Below are 26,221 nucleotides of genomic sequence, written 5' to 3' on the forward strand. Positions count from 1 at the left end.
AAAGTCGTGATTCATCATTATCGTTTCCCCACTTTTCTGGAGTAATTTTTTGCTTTCTTTAATGGATTAAGTATATGCACTCTATTCTCTACATGCTTGCACCAGTTTTAAAAGTCTTTCTTGCTTATATGGAGGTTTTACACAGATTCAAGATATGCAACTTTCACCAATTGTCACTTTTTAGGGGGGTGCACCTCACTTAAGCCCTTGCCTGGACTAAGGTTTCAGGGTAGTGTTTAATATTTAGGGCATTTTTAGGCAAATGCGCAATTGAACTCCTTCACCCCAAAGCCTGTTTTCACCTTCCTGACCGGGCCAATTTTTTGAAATTCTGATCACTGTTAATTTATGAGGTAATAACTCGAACACTTTAACGGATCCCCCTGATTCTGAGACTGTTTTTTCATGACATATTGTACTTCATGATAGCGGTAAAATTTGTTCGATACAACTTGCATTTATTTGTGAAAATATAGGAAACTTGGAGAAAATTTAGAAAAGTTTGTAATTTTCAAACTTCATTTTTATGCCCTTAAATCAGAGAGTCATGTCACACAAAATAGTTAATTCCCACATGTCTACTTTACATCAGCACAATTTTTGAATCTTTTTTTGTTAGGATTAAAAGTTGACCAGCAATTTCTCATTTTTATAACAAAATTTACAAAACCATTTTTTTAGGGACCGCATCACATTTGAAGTGACTTTGAGGGGCCTATATGACAGAAAATACCCAAAAGTGACACCATTCTAAAAACTGCACCCCTCAAGGTGCTCAAAACCACATTCAAGAAGTTTATTAACCCTTCAGGTGCTTAACAGGAATTAATGCTTTTGGCTTTACTTGTGCATGAATTTTTAAATTCGTAAGTTGTGTGGAGCACATCAGATTATAAAAGCGTGTTGTGTCAACAGGGTAAAAATGTTATTAATTTATGGACATGCGGTATGCTTAATGCAAAGGGCAGGTTTCACAATGGTAAATTGTGTCTTTTCGGATTCCCCTCTTGAAGCATTCTCTGCACGTTTTGTGTGTTCTTCCCTTCTTCGCTGTTCGGGGAACCTCTCCTGGTAAATAATGCCCGTATCGTCCCAGGTCAGCATCAGTTTCAGAAGTACTGGGACCCTCTCCTTTCTGAGTTCCAAATATTAGGGTCTTGATGACTGCCTCCGGAAACTGAAGGAAGGTCCTCGTATTGCCTTCACATTGAAGCAGCACAAAAGCATTGTACAGTGCCATCTGTACATTGTGCACTGCCAATTTTTTGTACCTTAAACGTTTTGCATGGCACTGTATGATTTGAGGACCTGATCTGAGAGATCTACACCCCCATGAACTTATTATAGTTCAAGATACAATCTGGCTTTGGGACTTGTGTTTGTTGTTGTACCTCAGACAGTGACAAGGGAGCTGTTGTCACGGTGTATGGTGGTCAAAATAAGGACATCCCTCTTGTCCTTATACTTGACCACCAACATGTTGTCGCTGCATTAGGCTCTGCTTTCGCCCCTTCTCAGCAGTTACCCAATTATTGGCTTAGGGAGGCCTCTCTGATTTCTTTGCATGGTGCCACATTCAACTGTACCTCTGACGAAGAGGGTCTTGAAGAGCGGGATGCTGGTCTAAAAGTTATCAATGTAGAGGTGATAACCCTTATCCAGCAGTGGGTGCAGAAATTCCCACACATCTTTCCCACTCACCTCCAGGACAGGAGAGCGTTCAGTGGGGGCAATCTGGGTGTCCTTCCCTTTGTAGACCCTAAATCTGTGGCTGTTCCCTGAGGTACTCTCGCACAGATTGTACAGTTTAATTCCTTACCTCGTCCTCTTACTGGGCAGGTATTGTCAGAATTTTAACCTCCCTTTGAAATGAACCAGAGATTCATCTGTAGAGATGTCCCTTTGGGGGTTGTACGCCTCAGCAAATTTTCTGCTGAATTGTTTAACTACTGGCCGAATTTTGAATAGACTATCAAAGTTAGGATCGTCTCGGGGAGGACACTGCGCATTATTACTATAATGCAAAAATGTTTGGATCGCTTCAAATTGTGTCCTTGTCATGGCCATACGGAATACCGGTGTGCTGTAGAGAATAACAGTACTCCAGTACTGCCGAAGCTCTGTTTTTTTGATTATGCCCATATGTAGCACAATGCCCCAAAATGTCATCATCTCTGCTGCATTTACAGGTGTCCATCTGGCGTATGACGGTGTGGGATTTTGGGAGAAAAATTGATGGGCATACAAGTTTGTCTGAGCCACAATAACCTTTATTATTTCCTCGCTGAAAAAGAATTTGAAGAAGTAAATTTCAGTGAGGCCTGTAACATCAAATTGGATTCCTGAGTTGCCGATGAAATCCAAAATAACAGGCTGATAATTTTTGGGGGGCGCAGTCCAAATGGGATCGTTTGCTGTAGGGGTTGCTTGTGTCCTAGGGTGCCTTGCTGGGGGTCCTTCCTCACTAGATGAGGAGGAGGAAGAATAGAGGAATGTGAGATCTTTCTCACTGGCTGAATCCATGTTGGACTACATGCTGTTGGAGAACTATCTTTCAGGCAAATTCTCCCATGGATCCAATGCTTCTGGGAGGAGGTAATAGCTCAGTAATTCATCATCTGATGGGGAATAAGAAATCTGAGGCATACGGCAGCACTGTGGGGTCTCAAAAGTCTCTAGGGGTCTAATTACAGTTCCATACAACAAGGGCCGGCGTCAGCACCCAGAGCACACGGGCAAGTGTTTTTTTCATCACACATTACTTGAGTCAAAAAAAAACCACTCAAAAATATGCTGAAAAGAAGTGACATGCTCTATTTTTCAAAAAAAAAAAAGCAAAGCACAAAATCCTGAACCAAAAAAAAAGAAAACGTGTGCATGAGATTTCTGGAATCTCAGACTTTGATAGTACTGCAAAACGCAGCTGAAAATTTTCATAAAAAAAAAAAAGCTGAAAAAAACATAATGTGTGAACATAAGCCTAATAAATGTAATTTAATGATGACGGTCTGGTACATGTCAGCATAGCAAGACACTATCATAAAGTTAGGTCCAGAACTATTTGGATAGTGACAAGCTCTGGCATTTTAGCAGTTTAAAAAACATATTAAAGATACAGCTATATAATCAGTATGGGCTTAAAGTGCAGACTTACGGCTTTAATTTGTGGTTATTCACATCCTAATTGGAGTAAGGGTTTAGGAATTACAGCTCTTTAATATGTAGCTGCTTTTTTTTTTAAAAGTGACCAAAAGTAAGTGGACAGTTATCTCAAAAGCTCTTTAAATGGGCTGCATGGGCTATTCCCTCGTTAATCTATCATCAATTAAGCAGGTAAAAGGTCTGCAATTGATTCCTGTTGTGGCATTTGCATTTGGAAGTTGTTGCTGTGAACCCGTGGTCAAAGAAGCTCTCAATGGAAGAGAAACAGACCATTAAAAATCAGAGTGACAGCAGAAATGTTAGGAGTGACCAAAGCAATGGTTTGGTACATTCTGCCAAAAAAAAAAAAAGATTGCACTGGTGAGTTTGGGAACTGAAATGGGAACTCAAAGAGGCTTTGACATTCACAGAAGAAAACCGTGGTGGATGATCGCAGAATCCACCAAAGTGAAGAACACTCTCCAGGAAGTTGATGTTTCAGTATTTGAGTCTACAATACACTGTGTTCCAAGTTATTATGCAAATAATATTTTCTCAGATTTTCCCAAATTACCTATATGAATTGCATTCATTGTAATTTTCCAGTCAAATAACTATTAGAGTACAATTGAAAGGTTTTTTTACAAACTGCCTATGATAACAGGATATTTTTAAAAAATAAAAAACTCAAACTGCACTCAAAATGCATGTTCCAAATTATTATGCACAGCAGAGTTTTCAACCTTTTCATTTTAATAAAAAACAAAAAAATGGTCATTTTTGAAATTATAAGCTTTAGCAGGTTATTACAAACTGAAATCAAACAGTTTTCAACTCAAAACTTTATTCTAGGTGATGTTACATTTGCACATAGGACCCCTTGTTCGAAAGGAGCTTCTGAACTCTCTCGTCCATTGAATTTGTCAGGTTTTGGATGGTTTCTGCTTTAATTGTTTTGCATGAGGACAGAATACCCTCCCAGAGCTGTTGCTTAGATGTGAACTGCCTCCCGCCATCATAGACACTCCTTTTGATGATGCTCCAGAGGTTCTCAATGGGGTTGAGGTCAGGGAAGTATGGGTGCCACACCATAAGTTTGTCCCCTTTTATGCCCATAGCAGCCAGAGATGCAGATGTGTTATGTGCATCATGAGACAGGGCATTATCATGCATGAAATGATCTCGATGGTCCAGATGGATGGAGTGGAGGATGGCTGGTTGATGGACACCCCATGCAAACACGGCTACGGCGCTAACAAGGAGAAGGTGGAGTAATGTTTTGGGCTGGAATCATGGGGAGAGAGATTGTCAGCCCTTTTAGGATCCCTGAAGGGGTAAAGATGAACTCCATAATGTATGTTGCGTTTCTCAAACAGCACTTCCTTCCATGGTTCAAGAAGAAGAACTGTGCATTCCGCAGCAAGATCATTTTTCGAACTGTGCATAATAATTTGGAACATGCATTTTGAGTTTTTTATTTTTTAAAAAATATACTGTTATCATAGGCAGTTTGTACAAAAACCTTTCAATTGTACTCTAATAGTTATTTGACTGGAAAATTACAATGACTGCAATTCATATAGGTAATTTGGGAAAATCTGAGAAAATATTATTTGCATAATAATTTGGAACACAGTGTAAAGAGAAGACTTCATGAGAGCAAATACAGAGGGTTCACCACAAGGTGCAAACCATTAATCAGCCTTTAAAAATAGAAAGGCCAGATTAGACTTAGCCAAAAATCATCTAAAGAAGCCAGCCCAGGTCTGGAAAAGCATTCTTTGGACAGATTAAACTAAAACCAACCTGTACCAGAATGATGGGAAGAAAAAAGTATGAAAAGGCTTGGGATGGCTCATGATCCAAAGCACAACACAACTTCTGTAAAACATGGTGGAGGCAGTGTGATGGCGCGGGCATGCATGGCTTCCAATGGCGCTGGGTCACTAGTGTAAATTCATTATGTGACTGAAGACAGAAGCAGACGGATGAATTCTGAAGTGTACAGAGCTATACTTTCTGCTCAGATTCAACCAAAAGTAGTAAGGTTGATTGGCTGGTGCTGCACAGTACAGATGGATAATGACCCAAAACATAATGCAAAAGCAACCCAGGAGTTTAAAGCAAAGAAGTGTAATATTCTGCAATGGCCGAGTCAATCACGAGATCTCAACCCCATTGAGCAGCATTTCACATGATTAAGAGAAAACTTAAGGCAGAAAGCCCCACAAACAACCAACCACAGAAGTCAGCTGCAGTAAGGGCCGACAAAGCGTCGTAAAGGAGGAAACCCAGTATTTGATGACGTCCATGAAGTTTGATTATGACTGATCAATTCTGACAGGGGAAGGAGGACATTTTTCAGATAAGATATATTCCAAAATTGCTTATTCTCATGTGTACTATTGGATTAATCTTTAATTCATAAATCGACAGTTACTCTTTAAGACAGACAGTGTTTGGTGACGTCCATGGTCTCCAGACTTCAGGCAGTCATTGCCTGCAAAAGATCCTGTACAAAGTATTAAAAACGAACATTTTATTTATGGTAAAGTTAATTTATCCAATTACTTTTAAGTCCCTGAAATGAGGAGGTTTTGGAGAAAAATGGTTGTACCTGCTAAAAAACAGGATATTTTTGTTCAACCCCTATAATCAACACCTTCCCGGCACTAGACGTATCAGTACATCCTATTTTGCAATGCATTTCTGCAAAATTAAACCGGCACATCCTGGCGATCGTGTGGGCACAGGAGCAGTGCCCGCCCAATCGCCACAGGGATCTTGGCTTAAGTGACAGCAGAGACCCAGCTGTCACTGCCAGGAGCAGCCTCACCGCCTCGGGCTGTTTAACCCCCTAAATACTGCGATCAAGCTGCATTTAGAAGGAAGGGAAAGGGAAGGGGCTCCTTCTCCTTTCCGATCGGCAATGGCAATCCGAGGTCAAATGATGACCTGTTTAGACCATGCCAGCAGCAAGGTCTGAGAGGCTTCTGTTAGTGCAGCACTGACAGGTATAATGCATTGCAGTGCTGGTGCATTATATAAGCAAAGTAATAATAGTTAAAGTCCCATAGAGGGACTCAGTAAAAAAAATAAAGTTTAAAAATATTAAAAAAATAATTCACAAAATAAAGAACAAAAAAAAATGAAAAAAATATATTATACCAATAAATTTGTTTATGTAAAAACAAAAAAAAAAAGTACACATTTGGTATCATCGCATCTGGAACAATCTGATCTATAAAAAACTGTCACACTGGTTAACCCCTTTAGTGGCACAACACTATGCTTTTTCATCATACTGAAACAAAAAGTAGAATAAAATGCGACCAAAAAGACGAATGTAAATAAAATTGGGATAGATAAAAACTTCATCTTGTCCCGCAAAAAAACAAGCTGCCATAAAGCTCCGTAAGCCGAGAAATAAAAAAGGCTATAGCTCTCAGAAAAAAGGGATGCAAAAACAATAGTTTTTTTCTAAAAAGAAAATTTTATTGTGGAAAAGCAGCAAAACAAAACAAAAAAAAGGAGACGTAAATGTGGTATTTCTGTAGTTGTACTGACCCGAAGAATAAAGCGGTCTTATCAATTTTGCCACATTTTCACTTGACATCCACTACTGCTTGCTTCTGAAAAAAAACCTGTGGAGTCAAATCATCACTACACATGGAGATAAATTCCCAGAGGGGTGTTTCCAAAATGGGGTGAGGGGGGATTCTGCTCTTCTCACACTTAGGAGCTCTGTATATGGAGTCCGCAAACTATTCTACGATAATTTGTTCTCCAAAAAAAAAAATATATAGCGCTCCGTCCCTCCCGCGTCACGTCATGTGGCTAAGCAGCACTGTACAGCCACATACGGGGGTATTTCTACATTCAGCAGAAATTGTGGGACAAATTTTGATTTTTACCCATTTCCCAGTGTGCAAATGTATAATCTGGGGCTAAAACAAAGTGTGTATGTATGTATGTATGTATGTATGTATGTATGTATGTATGTATGTATATATATATATATATATATATATATATATATATATATTTATTTGTTTGTGTGTGTGGGGGGGGGCGGGGGGAGGGGGGGTGCTTTTACGGTTCTGACACCTCTGCCAATGTGACATGGCAGCTTCAAGCCATTCCAGCTAGATCTGACGCGTTTCAGCAACATATGGGGTATTGGCACACTCCGGAGGACTTGCGTAACAAGTTGTACTGTTCATTTTCTCCTATTATCCCTTCTGAAAATAAAAAAACTGGCGGCCAACGTAACATTTTAATAGGGAAAAAAAAAATGGTAATTTTCCATTTACTCAGCCCAATGATAGATTAATTCCTCATGTGGTGTAGTTTCCAAAATGGGGTGGGGTAACTTGGTTGGGGTTTCCACTATTTAGGCACATCAGGGGCTCTGCAAACGTGACATTGCATCCGCCATCTATTCCAGCCAATATTGCGCTCCAAAAGTCAAAAGTCACTCCTTCCCTGCCGTGCAACCAAACTGTAGTTTTCCCCCACATCGATGTACTCCGGAGAAAATGCACAACAAAATTGTACTGGCCATTTTGTCCAGTTACCTTTGTGAAAATTAAAAAATTTGGGGCTAAAGCAACATCTTTGTGGGAAAAATTCATTTTACATTTTTTCCTTCCACATTTGCTTTTCTGGTGAAGCCCCTAAAGGGTTTAATAAACTTCTTGAATGTGGTTTTAAACACTTTCAGGGGTGCAGTTTTTAAAATGGTATTTTCTGTAACACAGGCCCCTCAAATGTGATGCGGTCTCTAAAAAAAAAATAGGTTTTTTTGTGAATTTTGTTGGAAAAATGAAAAATGGCTGATTAACTTAACCCTTTAACTTCCTAACAAAACATGATGTTGAATAAATGATGCTAATGTAAATTAGACATGTGGTAAATGTTCTATGAGTTATTACCTCAAAGTGACACTGGTCAGAATTGTAAAATTTGGTCAAGAAAGTAAAAACAGGCTGGGGGGGTGAAGGAGTTAAAATTGAACATCTACACTTTAATTGCATCTCAGTTGTTCCATTTTAAATCAAAAATAGTGGTCTGCAGAGCTCAAATCACGGGGATTCAGTCACTGTCCAAATACTTCTAGACCTAACTGTATGTACCCTTTCTAAGGAAGAACGGTTGTATGTATAGTTGTGTGCGAGGCCCACCATACTTACAATGTCTGTTCATCTTGAAGTCGTCGTAGAATATCAAGGAGACAGGCAAGACCTTCTGCACCAAAATTTTGCACCCAGCTAAAAAAGAAAAAAAAAAATCACTCCCATCATTAGAGAGCTCTTAGGGTACCAAAACATGTAATAACTAAAGCACTTGGGAAGGCGACATTGGAATTTTAAGCCTTATGGTTGGGAAATATCAAAGTCCTGGAAAACCAGAGAGGCCATCAATATCAGATGGGTGAAGGTCTGACACCAAACACCCCACCAATGAGCTGGTTTCTGTGCTTGGGTGAAAACAGCATTAAAAGCTGGAACAGCGTGGCTCCGCAAACTGTGTAGTGGCTGTTCATGCATACCGCAGCTTAGCTCCTATTCAGTTCAATAGAAATGGAGCTAAACTGTGCTCCACCACAGGGTTTGGTAACAGCTGATCAAATGGGGTGGTAGGTGATAGGATAGGTCGATTTTAAGTCCATGGCTTCCTTTCTTTAGGTTAAAAAAAAAAAAAAAACAACTCATCAGGAACTATTCTGTGAGAACACAGTCCAAATGTCTTGCTTCTTTGTACTGGTCACCTCTACTTACCTGACTGGGTTGTTGTTAAGTGAGACTCTCAGGGACTCTAAACAGCTCAGGAGATTGGAGTCCCCCAAACCGGATTTTAGGTCCTGGATATACATCTGTGCAGACCTTGCACTCTCCTTCTTGTTCATCCCCTACAATAAAAGCAAACACATGTTATACAGTGAACAGACTGAATATGTCAAGAGTTATAATCAATACGTGCATCCAAGGCTTTGCGTAGATTTGTTACGGACAGATTGCAGTGCTACATGCATTATTTGTTACTGGCTATTCTGCGGTGATCGTCAGCTGTACTACCTCTCCTACATTAATGTGAGGGATGTCGCCATCTACTAGTAACTGGTGAATTACTTCATCCTTGCATCAGTATGACCTCATTTTTCCAGGTATGAAGAGATTTTGATCCCACTTTCCGTGATTAGTAAGTGTTTCAGATTATGAAAGAGTAATGCAAATAAATGACGTTACTGGCCTGATGGCGAGCTGAGGTGTACATGATGATTTACAAGACGAGTTTTCAATGGCATTACTGCTATATAGAGTACATTCATAAATCTGAGTTTATCATCACATACTTTGATCAAATTCTGTGAGACCATCTGCCAACAACACAGCCATATCTTCCGATCTGATAGGCTTACACTAATGGGAATAAGCACACAATGGTAAAGGGCTGGTAGGATCTCACTCTGATTAAAGAGCCTTAAGGTCCCGTCACACTTAGTGACGCTGCAGCGATCCCAACAACGATAAGACCCGTCAGGGATCGTTGCTGCGTCGCTATGTGATCGCTGGTGAGCTGTCAAACAGGCAGGCTCACCAACGATCAGGGGAGCAGCGACATCGTGGAAAGAATCTTTCCACGATGTCCTGCTCCTGGTTACCAGCCTGCTGAAGCAGGAGCAGGCTGGTAACCATGATAAACATCGGGTTACTAGGGGCACACGTGCACCTAGTAACCCGTTGTTTATCATGGTTACCACTCTGCTACAGTGAGCGGGAGGTTACCGCTCACTTTAGCAGGCTCATAACCATGATAAACATCAGGTTACTAGGGGCACACGCGCACCTAGTAACCCGATGTTTATCATGGTTACCAGCCTGATCGCTGCTCCCGCTGGTCACACACAGCGATGTGTGCTGACCAGCGGGAGGGCAACGACCAAAAAATGGTCCAGGACACTTTGCAGCGATCTCACAGCAGGGGCCTGATCGTTGCAAAGTGTCACACATAGCGACATCGCTGGTGAGGTCGCTGTTGCGTCACCAAAACCGTGACTCAGCAGCGATCTTGCTATGTGAGACGGGGGCTTTAGGCTATGTGCCCACGATGCAGAAATGCTCAGGATTTTTTCCTGAGCGTTTCTGCATCTCCCTGGCAGAAAAAAACGCATGCGGATTGTACATGCGGATTCCTGCCAAGGACATGCGGAAATGAAGCATTTTTCACATGCATTTCCGCATGCAGGTTGACAAGCGCTTTCCAAGCGATTTTAGCATCACTTGGAAAGTGCTTGACAACTTGGTCACACTATATAAATCCATGCAACCGGCATGAATTTATATAGTGTGACCTTAAAGAATGTTTAAAAATAAAAAAATAAATCTATACTTACCTTCTGATGGCCCCCGGAGTCTTGCTTCGCAAAGTCCTCCCTTGCCGGCAGCTATGAGGGACTATGACGTCAGCGCAGGTTCTTCAGTCCATCGCGAGCTGCCGGCAAGGGAGGACAAGCGGAGCGGGGGCCATCAGAAGGTAAATATGATATTTATTTTTTGTTTTATTCTTTTTTTCACAGGTTCTATGGAACCCGGGTCCGGAGGAGAGTCTCCAGTCCTCCACACCCGGGTACCATCCGCACATTAAAACTCATGGAATGCGCATCTACATATACAGTGATGCGTAATCCATGCGTTTCAATGCAAGTCAACTGCGCCGAAAACGCAGCTCTTCCGCAAAATAATTGGTAGTGGTGCGTTTTTTTATGCTATGATAATCCGCAGCGGAAATTTCCGCAGTATGTGCACAGCACATGCGGATTATCATTGGGGAACATGGCAGGCCTTCTACCATGCGTTTTATAAGCGTTTCTGCAGCGTTTTTGCCGCTGCGGAAACGCTTAAAAAACGCATCGTGGGCACACAGCCTTAGACAGATAAGAGGACTGCTCAGTCACTATGGAGGCAGGTGCTTACCTTCACCGTATGTACACGACAAGAAACAAAGCAGCTAAGCACATCCTAGCGCAAGGAAATAAATGCTGTGACTTCATTTTGTAGGCTTAGTCCAAGGAGAGGCAAGTATGATAGTACAGGTCCTAATCTAAGTGTATGCACAGCACACGCCATATGTTACACACTAATGTACCCCCTTGAGCTTTTCCTGCAAATGACACTTCAGGAAAAAGCCAGCTTAGCATTTTTCTAAACTTTTTTTTAATCAACTGACATGTTACTCCACCAGCATTTTTTTAATAAATTGTATGCATTAACAGTGAGCGGCTTCCAAACTAAAGCCACTGGAAGAATGGACTGGGCACTTTTTAACAGCTTTGCGGATTTGGAAGCCTGAAGCTGTTACAGAAGAATCGAAATGCCTCAACATGTGCACAGCAAGTCATTTTTACATTGCAACACATCCATTCATTCTTTTTGGCACACGTTGTTTACAAATAAAGATACCGAGCACTCCACCCATCAGCCTATGGCAGTTGTAATGACAGCAGGATCCTACCTACCCATATAAATGCATGCTTCAGCCCAAGAGAGGAATCACAATAGGATAGGTTCCCAGCAAAGAAGTTCGCCTTGTCGTGGCTGCTTGGCACACATGCATTGGCCAATTTATGCGCCAAGTATCTTCGTTTTTCCTATTTTCTATAGCAGTAACGCTATTCCAGTTTTATGCATTTCATGTTTGCATGCTATAGTGTTACAGAGTGCAGCTTTGTTATATATGGAGATGGCTACACTTAGTATGCCCCTCTGCACACCTCTAATAGCATTACTGCTTTTACACCAAAAATGAAAGTTTTGATTTATTGGGCCCATTAGTTGCACATGCCATGAAGAGGTCCCATATCTTTGGCATATTGGCTTACACAAATTAACCAAAATGTGCGCCAAGAACCTCAAGTGAATGTAGTATACAGATCTACATATAGTCTATATAGCAGTAATGTAGAAAAAACATATATTCAATGTTCAGGTATACCCTAGCATGCTCAGAAAGTGACCAACTATGTTTGCTTGTATGTTACTGGCTTACAGTTACAACAGCCAGCACCTAGAGAGCTGCAGAGTATGTCTGTTTGTATGCTACTGGCTTATTAGTCACAACAGCCAGCACCTAGAGAGCTGCAGAGTATGTCTGCTTGCATGCTACTGGCTTATTAGTCACAACAGCCAGCACGTCTGCTGTATAGTTCTTCCATTTTATTTGGAGGTGCTGGTCAGTACGACTTGTTGCTGTGTAAACACACACATACAGCCTGCAATGTTTTGCTAAAATAAGGGAGGCCGAAATAGCTTAAAAAAAAAAAAAAAAAAAAAAAAACCACACTCACCGCTTTTGATGTGTGCAGATACTGAGAGACCATCTCTCGCTTTATCATGAGGTCTTTCTCCCGTAGAGGCTGCTGTTTTTCTTCATTGAGGTTCATGTCATTCTGGAAAGCAAAAGTTGGGAGAAGAGCATTAGTTGTCATAGTGGGCTACGTACGGCTCAGTGGCACAGAATGCCAGGCAGAGCGAAACATCCTGAATAATCAGCTCAGCTGGCAAATGTACAAGTCAGAAGTCAACTATGGCCGGGCTACTGAATGTTTCTTAGCCAAGTTTTTCCCTCATAAAATAAAAGACATCAAAAATTCTCTCAAGGCTACGATCCTGGATATCGCTGAATATTATAAGCGTAACGTGGGAGGTTAGACTAGAGACAGGGGGCAGCGCTCCTCCACTCTCCAAACTTGGCCGGGCTCTTCCAGTCTCTGACTGCAGCAGCATCTCTGGCACAGTGCATGGAGGAGCACACTACTAGAGGTGCCAAATTCATTAAGTGGTGTGCGTCTCTAAATGAACCCAGCACGTGTACTCTGTGAAGATTAGTGACACGTGAGCTTGCACTATGTCTGTCTTGAGGTATGGTAAGTGATGTATAGTAAGTGATGATAGATAGATAATATATTATATTATATATTATATATTATATATTATATATATATATATATATATATATATATATATATATATATATATATATATATATATATATATATATATATATATATATATATATATATACATATACATACATACACACACACATATATATATATACATACACAGGGTTGTCCAAAAGCAGGTGGACAGAAAGTGTAATAAGGTTATGAAGGGGGAGATTTATCAAACATGGTGTAAAGTGAAACTGTCTCAGTTGCCCTTAGCAACCAATCAGATTCCACTTTTCATCCCTCACAAAGTTTATAGTCGAAAATCAAAAAGTGTCAGTGAAAAGGTTGTCGAAGTGTAAGAGGCGACTTCAAAGCTGTGCAAATTGTAATGGAAAACAGTTTAAGCGCCTGCGTTTTTTAATTATTACTGTTCAGAATAAAATTTAATTGTCAATGTTATGCTTGTGTTGGTATGTATGTATGTATGTATGTATGTATGTATGTATGTATGTATGTACGTATGTATGTATGTACGTATGTACGTACGTACGTACGTACACTTTATCTTTCCAGGGGAAAACACCACAAGGCCCAGTGTGAAGACTGCTAGTGTATTAGGGTGGCTCAGTGGTTATAGACACTGTCCTATGGCTTTGAGATCTGCATGGAGATTGATAAATTCTACCCATGCTTGTAGATTTCCTTTGGATAATCTTATTACCATACACAATATAAAGAACACGGCTGGGTTGGTTTTCCATGGGTATAGCATCTGTGATAGAAAACTAATAGACTGTCAGCCCCGGGGGGCTTGGACTGGGGGGGAGTAGTGTAATCTGCACAAAGCTCAGGGTAACACATTGGCGCTGTGCAGAAAACTTTCTGATTGCCGTCCTCGGTCACCAGGCATCTTTTTCCCATTGGACAGGTCATTCTTATGTTACTTCCATAGTCACAGGCCTTGGGGAAGAAGACATCTCCCCTTAGGTAGGAGTAGTCCTTGGATAAAGCGGTCATCATGCATGTGCACGCTCTGTCCGATGAATTAATACTACATTTGTCCGTTACATCCAGTAATAAAACTATTTTTCAAATGTAATAATTTTTTGCAACATGTTCTTGTGTATATACAGAGGTTACACACTCGTCATTGTGTTCCTTGTGTTATAAAATTCCCTAATGTGTCCAGTGTGCGTGAATCCGGCCCATAATCCTCGACTGCAGAAGCGATCCCTCCTACCAGCTCTTGGCATAGTAGGTGGCTGTCTAGAGAAACTCAAAATACCAGCAGGGGGCGCCATAATAATTGAAAAATCTAACCCTGCATGACAAAGGATTTTTTAATGATTCCAACTGATACATTGTCCTGCTTTGTCTTATTCGGCAGAGAAAAGTAATTCTTAAAACTATAGGAAAATTTTAAAAAGTTTGTGCCAAGTATGAAATAGCAGATAACTTTCTGTCGGCTCAGACCCCCACTGATAGCCAAGCGCTGTACTTCTTATAGCCGGGGTGCCCATGTTCAACCTCTGTCCATCCAAACGGGGCTCTGCAAAGTCCGGTCCTCTAATTCGGTGTGGATCCAGCAGATGGACTCGCAGCAATCAGGAAGTTCTCCTCTAACCAAAAGAGAACGTCTGCTGAACTGAAACCACCGGCATCATCAAATGTGACCGGCTCCCCGATTACAGAAAGCCATGCTTTATGCTGGGTTCAGATGGGCGTTTCATTGACTGTTTATGGACTGCAATGCCCAGGCTGACCGCGGATCTCACAACTTACAGCCTCGTAGACATGTATGAAACCACAAGTCCGGGTCAGGGAAACCCAGGTCAGCCATTGCAGTCCATTCACAGACCGTGAAATACGACTGTCTGAATCCGGCCTTATTCACACTGACATGTCAGAGAAAACAGTGGACACAAAGCAGGCAGAAGGACAGGGGTCTGATAGCCGGCTTACCTTAGCCCAGCTCTACTTGACTAACAGGTTATCCCTACATGCGTATAAAGACCTGCCAATCAAAGTCAATGGGGAGAAGCCAGAGGGGACCGTAGGGCAGATTCCTCTCCCAGGGACTAAGCTTCCTCTCCCAGGGACTAAGCTTCCTCTCCTACACTTGGATCATTTCTTAAAATGAATCTGTCACCAAGTTTTTGCTACAGCAACTGAGAACAGCATAATGTTAAGGTAGAGACTGCTATTCCAGCTATAAATCACTTACCAGGCTGCTTGCTGCAGCTTTGATAAAATCACTGCTGCAGATATTGCTGTTCTGTGAATGCTGAGCTCTGTATAACCCCGCCCCCACACCACTGTGTACACTGTGCATAGGCAGAATGCTGCCAATCTGTAGTGAGGGTGTGGTTATACAGGGCTCATGAATATGGAGGACTACATGGCCGCAGGTTTACTAGTCCTCTAGTGAGGATTTCCTGCTGACAAAACGGATTTTATCAAAGCTACAGCAAGCAGCCCAGTAAGTGACATCACTGGAATCAGGTTCCCTTTCTCTATATTATGCAAAAACCTGGTGACAGTCCCTTTACCCATCACTATACACTGAATTGCGAGCAATCCTGCAGACTGCATCTGTCACTGAACAGTTATATCAATCAATAGCCCAACAGAGTCCCGGCGTCCAAACAATACAACCTTTTCCATTCTCCATAGTGTTCCCTTAGGTGTGAAGAGATTCTTCTGGCCACCTTATAAATGGCTGTGGGATCTCGTGTCACTTACCAGCATCTGCTCAAACAGCTCCAGCACGGTGTCGTCGCTGAGCTCCTGCAGAGTCTGCAGAGGGTTGTCCGTGTAGTTGGCAGAGTTCCTGTGGGACATGTACGGCTTCTCCTTCTCCTTCTTCATCCTCATACTGGTGAATCTTTCCAGCTGTGTGATAGAAACAGATCTGATTAGAAGCCTATATAAAGCTTTCCTATACCTGATGCATAACACTAGGACCCCTCATTCTTCATTTAGGGTCTATTGGAATATCCTACATCTCCTCTGTACATTACTTACAGCCGCCATTGCAGGGTAAGGAAAAACAAACTATGGAAGAAGTGTTTCCAGTTACTGTCGGGTTACTCTCCACTTTCTGAATCTTGCTGATAAAATCAGGAGGGTGATGAATACCATTCCTGGTCTATACTAAACTATTCTCTGACATTTTACCATTGATAAAATGATCCTGCCAGCTTGGCTCAGGGCAGATCTAGTAACAGAACGGGAAGATGGGGTACACGCTCCCATATAGGCTGTACGCTCATTTTCCAAATGTGAGGAGAGAACACAGACAAGATGGAAAGGACTCGGTCTAGTAAAGGTAAAGCACCCAGAAATCAAACTTCTTTGAAAATTAATTAAAATGTTATTAGTACTTCCATAAGTTATATGTAATTGGATAGACTATCGTTACCATGTTCAAATATTTGTTCATCTAATTCTGCGGGTTTTGCAGAGCCAAGATGTATAAATAACTCAGGTTTAATGCTTCTTAAGGTTGGGGGGTGGAGAACGGCGTTTCTCCAATGTTTGTCTGGTTGTTGTTTTTTCCCTTTGTGTAAATCTTTATAAAAATCAATAAAAAAACATTTAATTAAAAAAAAAAAAGTTAACACACCCAGATCCATGTTCTGCCAGCTGGCACGACCGGACTGGGTGTGCCGCCTCCAGAATGTTCATGCGATGTAAAAGGGGATTTTATTTAATGGTGGGTAATTTTATTATGTATACTAACGGTAACTGCACGAGGCCCGTCTACAGTCACAGCGCCCCCGATTGTACAGGACAAAGGGGAAAACATTGAAAATCTCATAGGGACCAGCTAGGTCAATAGGGTAGTAAAAGGGCATCCCTTTTAAAACAAGCAAATATAAAGAGTGAGCATTCGTAAGTCTCATAACCCTCTGCATAATCTCACGTTGTAGAGGATCTTATATAATAAAACTTGCATGTCAGTGAATTAGTGCAGGGTTGGCTTTCAGAACTCAAGCGGTTTTAGTTTTAAAGTAACAAGCGTAAAACATCCAGAAGCAAATAAGTGCATGTTAGTGGTACGGGGAAGAGGATAAGTGTATTCACAGGATCCGAAAAATACTAAACTACTGCAAAAAGGGGAGAAAAAAATAAGATTTGATAAATGTAATGAACTACATGGCTAAAGGGGTCTTCTCGAGTACATACATGGGTAAACTTTGCTTTTAAGAATGAAGGATTTTTAAAATGGGCTAAATTGCAGTTTACTGCTCATTTCCAAGGTCACCGGCCACCCTACAGGCCCAGCGTGGCCAGTCACTCAAGAAAGAAGTAGGCTCTCTGCTCGCGCCACTCTGAAGCTGGCCGGATCACTTCAGTCCCCCCCACTTGAGAGCGAGCCCTCCATTCGGATCAGAGCTCAAATCATACTACTGGCCTGGGCTGTCAATCATCAGGAGAAGAGCAGCCTGCAAAGCAGAAAGCCAGGGGCCAGGAGCAATGGGCGCCTGCAAAGGCATCTCGAGACAACTCCTTTAAAGGGGTCTACCATAACATAGGGTGGTTTAAAGGGTTTTTCTAGAGATTGAGAAAGGTTTATAAATTACTAGGGAAAAAAAGAATCAACTTTGTAATATATATATATTCTGAAGTCTTTTCTTCCCTTCTGTCCTCCTATGAGAGCCAGAGGTTCACTAGTTTCTTCAGTCTGAGGAGACAGATCTGGGTTGTGACACCATAGACCCATGTGATCCCACCGCTACGGCTCTCTGCCCATTATCAGGAGGGGGCAGTCATTACCACGGTACTGTTAATCCGCCAAACCCTGCCCCTCAACTGCATCACGCTGCAGAATGAAGGCAGCATCGTTGTAGACCTACACGTCGTGCTTCGTTGGCTACGGCAGGGCTATTTTGAAACCTCTGATCACTAGGCGGCCCACTAGTGCAGCCATTAATGAGGAAATATACAATGCATGCTTTTAGGTGTTGGGTTATTACATTGGCACACAAGCACAGTACCATACGCTGGTTAGAAATGAGAGAAGCACGCAGACATGGCTGAAATGTATCTATGGAAATCAGATATATAGTGAATAGGGCCAATCATCACAATGAAGCATAGTGCAGCAGACCGGGCAATCATCCGGTACATTGACGGCTAGTAAAGCATTTATAGGTCTGGTGGGGAAGGTGAAGATACATTTCAGTCATTGCTCTCAATGGTATGGCACAGAAACTGGCACACGATAAGCGGCGGCAGCAGCGGGCATGTCAGGGGCACGTCACACTTACCTCATCTACCATGAGACGCTTAAAGGTCTGATACAACCAATGATTTATGGGGGTGGAAAGGGGAAAAAAAACAGGAGACAAAAGACAAAATCAGTCGGACAGAAGAAATGACCCAGAGCTTTCACCAGAACATCATGGACAAATCACCAACATTTAACACAGGATAATGGACAAAGGTTATATGGAGTAATAAAGAAAAAAAAAAACACACACATTTACTAACAATATAGCTAAAAAAAACTACAGAAAATGTTTAATCTCATAAATCCCTTACTTCTAAAATCTTATACTGAACCCGAGTTGCATTAGGTTTCCTCCTCCGGTCACAAAGCCAAGTGCAATTATTGTTGGTTTCCTGACGATAATGGAAGACTGATATTCTACAGAGCTACGCTGGTAAAGAATCTTTCCATCCTATAAAGTCAGTGATACGTCACCCAGTCATGATCTCTGGGGGTCTGGCACCTGGGAACCCCAGAAGTCCCTTAAAGAGGACCCGTCACCAGGTCAAAACTGAACAGTTTTCGCTCTCATTTTATTCCCATATTTATTATTTTTTTTTATTCATCATACGGTTCCAGTAATATGGGCTTTTTTATTTAGCGCTACTTTTTATGGCCTTTACAAACGAGGTGAGGCTTACAGGGCCCTCAAGGGCATGTCTAAGCGGCTCTGCATCATTACTTTGTGTGCCGTGCCCCCTCATTAAAGATCATATTGGAAGAACTAAATAAGAAGGCCGGTATCTCTGGTATGAGGGAAGAAAATAAAGGAAAAAAATGTGTTACTTTTGACCTGGCGACAAGTCCCCTTTAAATGAATCCGTGTAGGGTTTCATTCCTTCTATTTGTTATCATGATGTGTTAGAAACTACAGCCAGCGCAATGGCCAGAAGCCATTGTAAGGGGAAAGACTGAAGGGGATGCTGCATTGATGCAGCTCTGCATCCTATTTACTTTCTTGGTATCAGAAGGGGTCTCAGAGGTCAGACCACAACAAGCCATTAACTGAAGGCACGTCCCAGTGATATGTCATCACTTTACAAGATGATAAAACTCATAAGCCGCCTATATACCTAAAGGATTATTTATCTTCAGGAGCAAGCTGCTCCCCTGCCTCCTAGCTTCCTGCTTGCCAGGGGGCTGGTGCGCTCCTGATGAATAACACCTAGGAACAGAAGCAATGTGACGCTGCTTGTCCAAACTGTGCGCTCTCCCACACTGCAAGCAGAGGCAGCTTTGCTTCTGCAGCTCCAGAGGTGCACAGTGGCCGTGAAGCTCCAGATCTAGCCAGCTTCAGAACAGTGCTTACAAGCTCTACAGCAAGACACAGAAAGCACGCACTCCTTACCTAGGAAACTCAATGCATGTACTGTGGTCAGTCCGTGTATTAGCAATCGTGCCAGACTGATTTGCACGGATGTCTGTATGGAGAGTGGAAATGTCATGACTGCTGGTTACTGGAGAAATCTTGGCAAACTGGACAGGACTATGGTTGTGGGTAGATCATGACATCACAGTGCCCCATGCTATTAATGGTAACCTACAGGGGCACATGTAGATAGAGGGACCAGTACAGGAGAGCGTTTGCCATCAGCACCAGCAGATTACTTACAGTCCAGACAGGACAAGGAAGGTCACTAACGTTTCATCTGGTGACACATATGGGTCATGTAATGAGTGTGAGACTATGAATAATGAGTGAGAACAGGAAAGGGACCCCAGGACTTTCCACCAGTAATTGTAACAATTCTGGAGCATATTTTCTCATAACTCAGTGCCATGCTGTTCCCAGTTTTTCCTCTTGGAAATTGATGAATAAATTGAGAGCTGAGGTTTCCTGCGGGTGGTGTGCTCCTGTATAGTCCTATACATTAGTGTGTAAGCACACCGCTTTCTCAAGGGGAAGGGAGCACTTTACATACATTTCCAGGAGGAATAACAGAGGGACAGCACAACAGATCTAAGAAAATATGCTATAATTGTTATTTCAAGAGGAAGTATGTATTAATACAGACAATGGCGGACATAGACAGAAAATGGCCCCTGTGCAAGAACAGTATAAGGGCCCTTTGCAGCCCAATAGCTCATCATAACGCAAAATTTCACGTTTTGGAGGTGGAGATGGACCCCTGGCCTCCTGGGCCCTTGTGCGGTTGCACTAATGATAAATACACCCCAGAATACAGACATGTCAGGGAATGGACAAGTCAGCTTTAAGCTTAGATACCACCATCTACCTTAGTGCTTTCTTATTTTAAGGTTCAAAAGCACTTAAACCTAACAAAAATAAAACTGCAAATCAGAAGATGGAGTCGTCTACAGAAACCAACAACTCCATTGTCATGTCTTCCAGTGCAGATTAGCAACGAATCATCAGTTCTAACTAATAATTTTCTGTGATACATTAAGAAAAAAATAGAAACGTTGACAGTTAAGAGTCTATTAAGCTTTGCTTTAATGCATCAATCTCCCTTGTAATATTAAATCTATCAGCAAATAGGACAATCTGATTGTGTTATGCAGTTCTCCAGTTGTAGTGCACAAATTCATCCACAAGAGGGTGCACTGCTCCCATAGTTCTAAGTACAGTAACTGCAAACCACACACATCCCAACAGAGCGAGGTGTGCACAGGGCGACCACACAAAACAAGGGACACCCCGATACGTCTGGCTACAACAGTAGCCCCTGATTCTAGCAGATAGTCCCGTTTGCATATCACTTCTACTAGCTTTATATTCTGGAGTGAGCAAGAAAACGAATGCAGCCAAAAATATACAATAGGAAAGCAGACTTGGTGTGAAATGGTCTTTGGTGTGTGCGCCTCCCAATGGTCCGAGGTGAGAATGTGTGATCGAAACCCCGGTACAGATGCAGGATACACTGCCGATTTGGATACTTGGGGTCAGCAGCATTTGCAATCCCCTTAAAAGCAGATGTATACAGCTGATGATAAAGATCTGCCCATAATGAGAACAGATCAGGGGTCACACAGGGGTCCAAGACGTGAGAGGGCCAATGGCCCCCTCCAAAGCAAATGGAATTGTGCGTTAGGACTGAAGGGACCATAAAATGTTCTTGCACAGGGCCCGCTCCTGTCTGTCGCTCCTGGTGCAGATCAAGCATATACCTACTCTGTCAGGGCTCGTTTCAGGCCCATCTATGAGGACATTTAACACGACCATGGGTCCGCACAGATTGTATATGGTCAGCAGGATATCCCGGGTACACTGATGTGCCGCCGACAACAATGGGATTGAAGCCACAAACCATCCAATCATCTGATGAACGAGCGCTTTGCTCATACACCATTCATTAGGGCATGTTTACATGGCTGACAATGAAGGACGCCATTTTTTAGGAACACTCGCCTGGTTTATTATCGGACTGTAATAAGAGTCCTTAAGAGGTCTTATCACCGGGTTAAAAGTGGGCATTACTTGCTAGTTTTATTTCTGCTGTATTCTGTTTTTTTTTTTTAAATCCGCCATACTGTAAAAGATGTGCTAATTTTTTCAATACAAAACTCCAGTGCTGGTCCTTCATTCCCGTGACGGCTGCAGACAATCACATGTACAGAATGCGACTGCCGAATCAAGCGATACCTTCGGCAGCACAACTCTCCGGCGCCTCCCGCTGCAGGGACAGCTTTGCCTCGACAGCATGGAGGAGCGCAGGGACACTGACACTGCCGGGTGCAGTGATGCAAGCATCTTTAGAGGGGCGCTTACAAGCTCTGACGCAAAGAGCTTACAAGTGTGCACTTATTGCCTAGGAGAACCTCCTGCCCCCATCTCTGAATAGACGGCAGAGGAGGACGGTAACCGAAGCAACCAGCAGCAAACTATAGAGGTGATTCTTAAGAGGTAAATTGTGAAGTTGCTGGCTTTTACCCATTTAGCCAGATGAGACAACCCCTATAATGCACAGGACCTCTCCACTTGTTACCACTTGATGCCACTTCTGCATCAATTGCTGACTGCAGACTCCATGGGAATCTCCAAGCATAAATGCTGGTTGACGTAGGTCCAGTCCATAATGACGAGTATGCGGTACTAATAATGGAGGATAAGGGGGGACTGTGGGATCTCAGACATGGGAGATTGATAACCAGCCGTGCTTCTGCTGCCCGGTAAGCAGGGTCACTGGGTCAGCTATTTAAGTCCATACACATGAGAGAACACGGGTCTGACTGCTGGGGAATTACTGCCTCCATTAAAGGGACACGCACTGTTTTTCCTTCATTCTTCATATCCACTTAGCTTGTGCTGTTCTGCAAGGGAGGAAAAAAAATAATATACTCCATTGTGACCAGACCACAAGTCACTGGGACCGAAAAGCATCATAGGGGTCATCTGCCTCAGAAAACTGGACTGGAAAGTCCTTAATGGGGAGTAAAAGGGATATTCTCAGACATTATGGCCATCCATGGGGAACACTATACATAGATGACAGATAAAAGAGGGTCCCTCGCCTTCATCGATAATTGGGGCTCCGCATCCGGTCAGTGCAGAGGTGTCCGTGCTGCTTTCACCATTGATTTTTCAGGAAGCCTTGATATTTTGGACCCTCATCAAGAAACTAAAGCCCAGTCAGCAGGAGCTTTGTAAAGTTTAATTTTCTCAAGTGGAGGGAAAATGAATGCTGTTAAGGCTTACCCTGCAGATGACAGCCCCGCTGGCAGAATCATCTGGCACCTAAGTATGTGCCCAGCCCAAACAGCCGACAATGCCAACCACTGGCTCCGTATGTACCCAGACATAAGCGGTCAGGTGACCGTCGAGAGGCCCCTATACAGATTAGACAGTCGGCTAATCCGGCCAAAGTTACATAATGGTTATGGGGCCTTGTCCAAAGCGGAAAACTACCTTTAATTTTCCCGCCAAGTGACCTGGAGAAACTTCTTGTGACCGTGCCAATGTGAAACAGCTGTGTGCATGCATTACCATATCAGCTGAGTAATTCTTCTTTTCTCCTGTGGTGGCGCTGCAGGAAATTTAAACACACAGCCACACAAATTACAGTGGATGAATGAAGGGCCAGCGCTTACCATCATGGACAAAAGGGATTGTCCAACTTCTACTTGGAGAAAGAGAATACCCATCATGCTGGGGTAACACCAGTGATCAGGACAGAAAAAAAATCTTAATAGGGGTCATCCCATCTGCTTTACTAAAGCACAAAAAATATACAACATCAAAGACTAAAATGTCGGCAAACTAATACGTTACTGATTGGTCAACAGCATTAAAGCACATGGCCAATTAATGGCTTACAAGTGGCCAATATAGCTCAAGTCTACGACCAACTACCACTTACTAGTCTAGAGACAGAAAACTCTCTAATGCCCCCTATAGGTAGCGACACCGTGTGTCAGTGACTGGCCCTTAAGTAGTGGCATTCTCCATAGACAGCGCTAATTGCTGCCCTTCATCAGGATTTTACCAACATGGGGGCAACAATCAAAGACAAGAGACAGAAAACACAAGTGCAGCTCAGTCCTACAGCACAAGGAGGCCGCGCCGGCCCAGCCCCTGCCAGCCGCACTCCTCCAGCCCCTGCCAGCCGCACGACAGGCAAACACCGCCGCTTCCGGACACAAATCTAACAGAAGGAAAAGGATGTAAAAGAGGAAGCGCAAATACTGATTGCTCATGTAAAAAATGTAATCACCAAGACCCGGAAACCGCAAGTCAATGCTTCCCAAAAATCCCTTTAATGAAAAGCCAAGTGTCTCTGAAAAAGCCATAATAATCTTTATTCTTCACGACAAGGGCACGATCGGAGCAGACTAGGTCTATTAGGTCTGGTGGTGTTTTGTGCAGAGTGTTTGGCTGGCTAAAAAACACAATAGTCCTCAGCAACACAGTCTTGTGTAGACTAGACAGCACGTGCTGCTGAGAATAATTCTCTATAGGTTCATAGATCTATATTGGGACATGGAGAGGCTTCTACACAGGCTAATAAACTACCCCCGATCTGCAATACACTGTGTGCAGAATTATTAGGCAAATGAGTATTTTGATCACATGATACTTTTTATACATGTTGTCCTACTCCAAGCTGCATAGGCTTGAGAGCCAACTACCAATTAAGTAAATCTGGTGATGTGCATCTCTGTAATGAGGAGGGGTGTTGACTAATGACATCAACACCCTATATAAGGTGTGCTTAATTATTAGGCAACTTCCTTTCCTTTGGCAAAATGGGTCAGAAGAGAGATTTGACGGCCTCTGAAAAGTCCAAAATTGTGAGATGTCTTGCAGAGGGATGCAGCGGTCTTGAAATTTCCAAACTTTTGAAGCGTGATCACCGAACAATCAAGCGTTTCATGGCAAATAGCCAACAGGGTCGCAAGAAGCGTGTTGGCCAAAAAAGGAGCAAAATAACTGCCCAAGAATTGAGGAAAATCAAGCGTGAAGCTGCCAAGATGCCATTCTCCACCAGTTTTGCCATATTTCAGAGCTGCAACGTTACTGGAGTATCAAAAACCACAAGGTGTGCGATACTCAGGGACATGGCCAAGGTAAGGAAGGCTGAAAAACGACCACCTTTGAACAAGAAACATAAGATAAAACGTCAAGAATGGGCCAAGAAATATCTTAAGACTGATTTTTCAAAGGTTTTATGGACTGATGAAATGAGAGTGACTCTTGATGGGCCAGATGGATGGGCCAGAGGCTGGATCAGTAAAGGGCAGAGAGCTCCACTCCGACGCCAGCAAGGTGGAGGTGGGGTACTGGTATTGGCTGGTATCATCAAAGATGAACTTGTGGGACCTTTTCAGGTTGAGGATGGATTGAAGCTCAACTCCCAGACCTACTGCCAGTTTCTGGAAGACAACTTCTTCAAGCAGTGGTACAAGAAGAAGTCGGTATCGTTCAAGAAAAACATGATTTTCATGCAGGAGAATGCTCCATCACATGCATCCAACTACTCCACAGTGTGGCTGGCCAGTAAAGGTCTAAAAGAAGAAAAAATAATGACATGGCCGCCTTGTTCACCTGATCCGAACCCCATAGAGAACCTGTGGTCCATCATAAAATGTGAGATCTACAGGGAGGGAAAACAGTACACCTCTCGGAACAGTGTCTGGGAGGCTGTGGTGGCTGCTGCACGCAATGTTGATGGAAAACAGATCAAGCAACTGACAGAATCTATGGATGGAAGGCTGTTGAGTGTCATCATAAAGAAAGGTGGCTATATTGATCACTAATTTTTTGGGATTTGGTTTTTGCATGTCAGAAATGTTTATTTCTAAATTTTGTGCACTGATATTGGTTTACCTGGTGAAAATAAACAAGTGAGATGGGATTATATTTGGTTTATATTAAGTTGCCTAATAATTCTGCACAGTAATAGTTATCTGCACACACAGATATCCTCCTAAGATAGCCAAATCTAAAAAAAAACACTCCAACTTCCAAAAATAGTAAGCTTGGATATTTATGAGTCTTTTGGGTTGATTGAGAACATAGTTGTTGATCAATAAAAATAATCCTCTAAAATACAACTTGCCTAATAATTCTGCACACAGTGTATGAAGCAGAGCGGCGGTCATTAAAGAATACAAATGTTCCTGTAGATGCCCTACACTGAACAAACAAGAGCAAGGCTGTAAAAGGTGTGCGATGGCATTGGCCAAAAGCAAATCCGTCACCTGACACATCTCATGTCTGGCAAATGTAAAGGGGGTGTCAGCACATACTGACTGTGCAAACCATTTATAAGCGCTCAGTGCACCCTCAGTGTGGCCAAACCATTCAGTGCACCTTACCCCGTACTTCTTTTCCATCCCCTTTTCTTTGATTGACAGCTCTGACTTTATAGGGGCAGAGTTAGAGGGAAAACAAG

General features: G+C 42.5%; 1 protein-coding gene across 3 annotated transcripts in view; it reads right to left on the minus strand.

Moving 5' to 3' along the window:
• The window catches only part of DIAPH1 (diaphanous related formin 1), a 244,228-nt gene that overhangs the window by 166,660 nt on the left and 51,347 nt on the right, over window positions 1–26,221 (minus strand). For 2 of the 3 annotated variants that reach the window (XM_073649667.1, XM_073649669.1), the window contains exons 2-6: window positions 18,367–18,393; window positions 15,836–15,985; window positions 12,488–12,589; window positions 8,922–9,052; window positions 8,334–8,411 (exon numbers count right to left, since the gene is read on the minus strand). In XM_073649667.1, coding sequence (XP_073505768.1) covers window positions 8,334–8,411; window positions 8,922–9,052; window positions 12,488–12,589; window positions 15,836–15,985; window positions 18,367–18,393 — 488 coding nt within the window. The remainder of the gene's footprint in view (window positions 1–8,333; window positions 8,412–8,921; window positions 9,053–12,487; window positions 12,590–15,835; window positions 15,986–18,366; window positions 18,394–26,221) is intronic. The other variant, XM_073649668.1, reaches the window with a different exon arrangement.

The sequence above is a fragment of the Phyllobates terribilis genome, unplaced genomic scaffold, assembly GCF_046119375.1.
Source record: "Phyllobates terribilis strain yellow unplaced genomic scaffold, ASM4611937v1 Scaffold_10__3_contigs__length_209671492, whole genome shotgun sequence".
NCBI classification, from domain to species: Eukaryota; Metazoa; Chordata; class Amphibia; order Anura; family Dendrobatidae; genus Phyllobates; species Phyllobates terribilis.